The 6,688-nt window shown below is 28.5% G+C and overlaps 1 protein-coding gene across 1 annotated transcript; it reads left to right on the top strand.

Annotated features, from left to right (window-relative positions):
• Positions 1-954: 954 nt before the first annotated feature.
• On the top strand, positions 955-2,842 carry LOC107925484 (cytochrome P450 77A3). Its single transcript, XM_016856202.2, has one exon. It carries the CDS (start codon positions 1,032-1,034, stop codon positions 2,589-2,591), a length of 1,560 nt encoding a protein of 519 aa, XP_016711691.2. The 5' UTR covers positions 955-1,031; the 3' UTR covers positions 2,592-2,842.
• The last annotated feature ends 3,846 nt before the right edge of the window (positions 2,843-6,688 follow it).

Raw genomic sequence — 6,688 nt, 5'->3', positions numbered from 1 at the left:
AGTGGGTGCATCTATCTACAAATAGTGTTGTGGCTAGAGATACTGGTTATGCTACGGCCGGAGGCATGGTTCGAGATAAGGATTTGAAATTGGATTATGGGTTTTAATCGCTACTTGGGTGTTTGTTCCCCGTTTGAGGCCTAAGTATGAGGTATCCTAGATGGGATCCTTATTCTTCTAAATAAAGGGTATAGACGGGCCATTTTTTAGACTGATAATCTTGAAGTAGTTCAAACCCTGACTGATTTGGGATTGGAGGATCTAAGGATCACTATGCTTAGAAGGACCCAACGTATTATGAAGTTTGAAAGGCAGTGGAGGATCATTTACATACACAGAGATTATAACTTGGTTGCAGATCGACTTGCTAAACTTAGCCTGAATTGGAAATCGAGTCTACAAGTCTTCAATGAGGCTCCTAAGGAAATATTAGAATTGCTACAAAAAAAGGAAGAAAATGGTGCTTTTATGCATTTGATGAAATTTATTTTATTTTTTTCACCAAAAAAATTTGTTTTACGCATAATGTAGTCTAAATTTTTATTTTAATATCGTACATATTTCATGTGTTATTGTGATTAATTAATTTCAAACCATACATTTTATTATTTATTATATGTTTTTTTAAACAAATATTTTTGTTCTAAATTCGTGATTCCTACCTAAATGTGAAAAGATTTTTAGTAATATTAATACACTTTAGATAAAAATATCAGAAAAAACTTACATAATTAATTAGACGAGGTAATTGAAACATATTTAATTTATAAATTATTAAGAACCGTAACTTGAAAAAATTGTAAAATTATAAAATAATTTAATATCTTTTAATTAATACTTAAAATTATCATAGGGAAAAGAAACTAATTAATATGTAGGATTCAATGTGTTGATGTGATATCTTTCTAATAAGTGGGATATCAATGTTGTTTTCATCTTTTAGGCAGCTTTAATTGAACCCACCTGCAATTTCATGCTCTTCTCATTTTAATACGCCCTTAACCCTAAATATCATCCCTCACTAATCAACAATGGCTACTTTCTTTGGCTATTTTACTTGCAATTCATTGCCTTCTTATGCCCATCTCTTCTTCGCATTTGCTGTTTTCTTTCTTTCATGCCTGGTTCCCTTTCTTTATCGTAAATCTCAATCCAAACATCTCAAGCTCCCCCCGGGACCTACTGGTTGGCCTATTGTTGGTAATCTTTTCCAGGTTGCTCGCTCCGGCAAGCCTTTCTTTCAATACGTCGACGATCTTCGCCGTAAATATGGGCCCATTTTCACTCTCAGGATGGGGACTCGAACGATAATTATACTTAGCGACGCCATGCTTTGCCATGAAGCTTTCATCGAAAAGGGTGCTATCTTCGCCAGCAGACCCCGAGAAAATCCCACTCGAAACATCTTTAGTTGCAACAAGTTCACCGTAAATAGCGCCGTTTACGGCCTTGAGTGGCGGTCTCTAAGACGAAACTTGGTTCAAAATATGCTAAGCTCAAGTAGGATTAAAGAGTTTCACAGTATTAGAAGTCAAGCTATGGATAAACTCATAGATCGTCTTCGAGCCGAAGCTAAGGCCAATGGCGGCGTTGTTTCGGTGTTGAAAAATGCTCGTTTCGCTGTGTTTTGTATACTCTTAATGATGTGTTTTGGGATTGAAATGGATGAAGAAACTATTGAGAAAATGGATCTAATAACGAAAAATGTTCTGATTACATTAGATCCAAGAATCGATGATTTTCTTCCCATTTTAAGACCCTTTTTTGGCAAGCAACGCAAGCGAGCACTCCAAGTTCGTAAACAGCAAGTCGAAAATATCACTCCGTTCATCCAACAACGTCGAGTAGCTCTTAGGAATCCAGGATCAAATAACTCCGCGATGCGGTTTTCGTATCTCGACACCCTTTTTTATCTCAAAGTTGAAGGAAGAAACTCAGCACCATCCAACTCAGAGCTGATCTCACTTTGCTCCGAGTTCATCAATGGCGGAACTGATACCACCGCGACTGTACTTGAATGGGGTATTGCTCAGCTGATTCACAATCCAAATATTCAATCTAAATTGTTTGATGAAATCAAAAGTACAGTTGGTGATCGAACAGTAGAGGAGAAAGATGTTGAAAACATGAAGTATTTACAAGCAATAGTGAAAGAAGTGTTACGTAAGCACCCACCAACCTACTTTTTACTAACTCATGCAGCGACTGAGGCAACAACTTTGGGTGGATTCAATATCCCCATTAATGCAAATCTCGAGGTTTTCTTGCCTGGGATTAGTGAAGATCCCAAAATCTGGTCAAACCCAGAAAAGTTCGATCCTGATAGATTCTATTTAGGGAAAGAAGATATAGATATAACAGGTGTAACAATGGTGAAAATGATACCATTTGGTGCTGGGAGGAGGATTTGTCCTGGATTAACAATGGCCACTGTTCATATTCACCTAATGTTAGCAAGAATGGTTCAGGAATTTGAATGGACTGCTTATCCTCCTAATTCTCACATTGATTTCAGTGGGAAATTCGAGTTTACTGTGGTGATGAGCAATACCTTAAAAGCAAGGATCAAGCCAAGGGGTGATACTAGGTAAAAAGGAAATCGAAATCATAAAACATTAATATTTACTTATATCTTAAATGAGATGTTCAAACAAAATGCTTATGTGTACTGGGTATTTAATTATGGTCTCAGACATCTATTTGATAGCGTTCTATATCAGTGTTATTGTGAGTGGTTTGGTTACTCCTGTAATAGTATAAGAGTCCATTAAATATTAACTTGGTGGGCATTCATAGAAGGTTGTCCGTTTAAGTATATTTATGCATACTGTACTTCATTTAAGAGTTTGGGTAGGATTATGATTAGTTTTTAAATATTGTATAAAAAATCATACAAAGAAAAAAAATACTTATTATATATGTATTATAATATTTATATATAAATAAAGAATAGTTAATACAAATTTAAACTTGAAATTAAAAATATGAGTAAAAACTTTAGTAAAAAAATAAAACTCGAAAAAAATTTCTCTATTTTTGATCAGAACAAGTCATGTGAGGGGCTAAAATTTATCAATTAAAATTAATTTATTACTAACTCATATACTAAAACATGATAAAAAACAATACTCTAATCAAACGTAGCGTTCATGTTTATCATAACTAGATATAACAAAATACTATTTACTTTATTATCCACTTGTTTATGTTGGGCAAATATTGATGGTGAGTAGGGATGGCAAAACCCGAATCACCCGATGGATTTTGAACCAATCCATTCCGAATGAAATAGATTTTTTGAAAAGTTGATGCATGGTAAGGTGAGTGAATTTTTTCTTTTGAACAGTAGGTATGGAGTGATTATAGTAATTGCTTACTCCGTTCTGTCACACTTTACTATATGAAATTATCATTTTATCATTGCATATATAAACTATTAAGGGTGTATTCTCCATTGCTTTTGGGATGAACTTTTGCTAAAAAAAATGTTTTTCTCTTAAAAGCAATGAAGAATACAAATCATTGGGACAACTTTTTTAACTTTTGGGATGAGCTTTTTTAGATATGAAAAAGCAGTAAATTTTAGCTTTTTCAGCCAAAAAGCATTTTTAGCTATTATTTTACCTTTTTAACCTTACTTTTTGACTTAAAATGTGTTTGATGCTATTATTTTGTGTTCTCTTTCTTGGTTATTTAATATAAGTTTTACAAATGTGTTAAAAGCATTAATTAAAAATAAAAAATATTTTTTAAAATAATACAATTGTGCCAATATCTAATTACAAATATTTAATTATTATATTTAAATATTTAAATATAGTTTATATATTCTAATTAAATTTAATAAATAATTAATATTAATTACTTAGAAATATTTAAAATTAATATTATATATTAAAATATTAACAATAAGTTATAATAAATTGTTTTTTTATATTTTTACTAAAATATCATAATATTAACTAATTTGAACATTATTTAAATACATATTTGTTACTTTATAATATCATGTCTAAAATGGACATTTTACTTTTCAAAAGCACTTTTTGACAGCAATATCAAACACTTAAATTTTTCTAAAGCACTTCTCAAAAGTACTTCTTAAAAGTACTTTTCCACAGCACTTTTCAAAAGCAATGAAGAACTGGCCCTAAAAGGATAAACTGCACCACAGGTCACTATAAAAATAGCGTTGTTCCTATTTTGGTCACTCTATTTCTTTTGTCAAATTAGTCACTCTAATTAAGATAATTGTTCAAATTAGTCATTATCATTAAAAAACTCATTAACCCATTAGTGGATTGAGGGTGTGTTATTTTTTTTTATCTTGACACATCACAACTTTTTATATTAAATTAATTTGGTGTTATCCTTGAAAAATAAAATAAAATATTTAAATAGCAAAAAAATATGTAATTAATTACATTTTAAATATTTTAATTTTGTACTATTATTTATACTATTTATTAAATGTTTTACGGAGTTAGTTTCACTTTCAATCAAGTCACCAATTCGGTTAGAAAAATTATTGAAATGTTATTTTGTAATTAAAATAAGTTATACTATTTGACGACATTTTAGTTTTTTCATTTTAACAAAAACTAATAAAATATGCCTATTTTAATGTAATTAGATTAGTAAAACTTTAAATTTACTATCCAGTCAAAGCTTTATTTTAATGTATTTTTATTTTAATATGCACAATTTATTATCTCCATGAGTTGTATATATTAATAATATTATTAATTGAGTTAGTGTCACAAGTCAACCGGATATTAACTCACAATTGATGACAAAATTATGATAAATACTTGTAATGAATTTAGTATTATTTATGCGTTTAAATTTCGTTTTACTCAAAATTAATCTATTTTTTATTTTAATATCATAAATATTTCATGTGTTATTATAATTAATTAGTTTCAAATCATACATTTTATTATTTATTGTATGTTATTTTTTAAAAAATATTTATATTTTAAATTCATAAATTCAACATAAATATACGCATGAATAGATTTCTAATAATATTAATTCAATTTAGATACAAAATGTCAGGAAAAAACTTACATAATTAACTAGACGGGGTAATTGAAAAATATTTAAATTAATTTATAAATATTATGTAGCGTAATTTGAGAAAAATGTAAAAGTTATAAAATAATTTAATATATTTTTAATTAAAATATGAAAGAAACTAATCATTATGTCTGTATTGATGTGATATCTTTTAAGAAAGAAGAAAAGGAGGGATATGATTGGTGTGGGCAAATTGGCAATTGGCATTATTAATAGTGAACGGTATTTTCCATGCTAGCATTGCATATTAATGAGCCACCAATGCAGTTGCCGAACTTATTAATCTTTAATTAATGCACCTAAAATTTAGTTCACAATTTGATACTGATGAGTTGCCGAAGGACATGATTTCATAACTCGTATCTTCGCTCTTTTTGTCTTCATTTGACAACTTCAGCATTAAAACAACTAAATTATCACTGTATATATCAAATCTCTCCAAGTACATATTTTGGGATTTCATCATTTATGGAAATGAGTTATTTTAGTAAAAACATGGACTTAGTTTTTAATTTTAATTAATTTTAAAAGTAAGTAATTAAAGACAGTTAATTATGATAATTAATATTTTCCTTTAATTGTATATAAATTTAATTGATATAATATTAAATTAAGCTCGTATTGTTTATATATTTTGTTAATTTAATTCTAATTTTAAAAAATATATAAAAATCTAAAAAATTCAAAAGAATATATATAAAAAAATTTAGCTTAAAACATATATAAAATAGAAAGAATGTATAAATTTTGAGGTCTAAATTTGTTATTCTACTAGTTACATTTATATCAAACTAAAGAAAAATATTAATGTTGTGATTAATTATCCTTAGATACTCACTTTCGAAGAAGCCATTTGGAAACCTGAAAAAAATGGATGCCTTTAGCAAAAGTTCTTTGGAGAAGTCACAAAATTGAAGAAGCCACTTGGAACTTGAAGAAACGATAAGTCGCAATATCCTCACATCTTTCTAGGTGAATTTTAAGGATAAAATTTCTTAAAAGAAGGAAAAATTATAATGATCCGATTTTTAGTGGCGTCAAAAAATTCAGTTATAAGGTCGAAAATATTAAATCAAATTAGCTGAAAATTAGAATAGAAAACTTACATGTTGAACACCACAAAATTTAGAAGCTTCAAGGATGATTAAAAATGTCCCTAAAAGCTTGAAAATCGTCTCCAAAAGCTTTAGAGACAACTTAACTCGTCCCCAACATGCATCCTTTAAAACCATGTGTCTAAAAAGTTACAGGATCTATCATTGAAAATCGTCCTTGATTAGTCCTTATAATTAAGGACAAATGTTGTACCCAAAACTTAATATCATTTCCAAAATTATCGAAATATACCAAAATAATTAAGGACGGATTTCCTCTCTAAAGCTTTGAAGAAGAATAGCATCCCAAGTTAAAAATAAAACACTAATTTTTTATTTTTTATTATAAAAAAAGACAAACTTTAATTTTTCCAAGATTTAGTAAGGTATTATTATAAAGTTAAATCTAATAATACAAGTTATTAAAAATAATTATTTACATTTAAAATAGAGATACTAAACATAAAATAAAATTTACAATATTAAAGTCTATTGAAATTCAAAATATCACTACA

The sequence above is a fragment of the Gossypium hirsutum genome, chromosome A12 (genome assembly GCF_007990345.1).
Source record: "Gossypium hirsutum isolate 1008001.06 chromosome A12, Gossypium_hirsutum_v2.1, whole genome shotgun sequence".
Taxonomy (NCBI): domain Eukaryota; kingdom Viridiplantae; phylum Streptophyta; class Magnoliopsida; order Malvales; family Malvaceae; genus Gossypium; species Gossypium hirsutum.
Note: the sequence above shows the minus strand (reverse complement) of the source record. Positions and strands in the feature narration are given on the sequence as shown.

What these genes read in the sequence shown, in the direction of transcription:
- LOC107925484 (XM_016856202.2), top strand. Translation starts at nt 1,032, where the DNA reads ATGGCTACTTTCTTTGGCTATTTTACTTGCAATTCATTGCCTTCTTAT.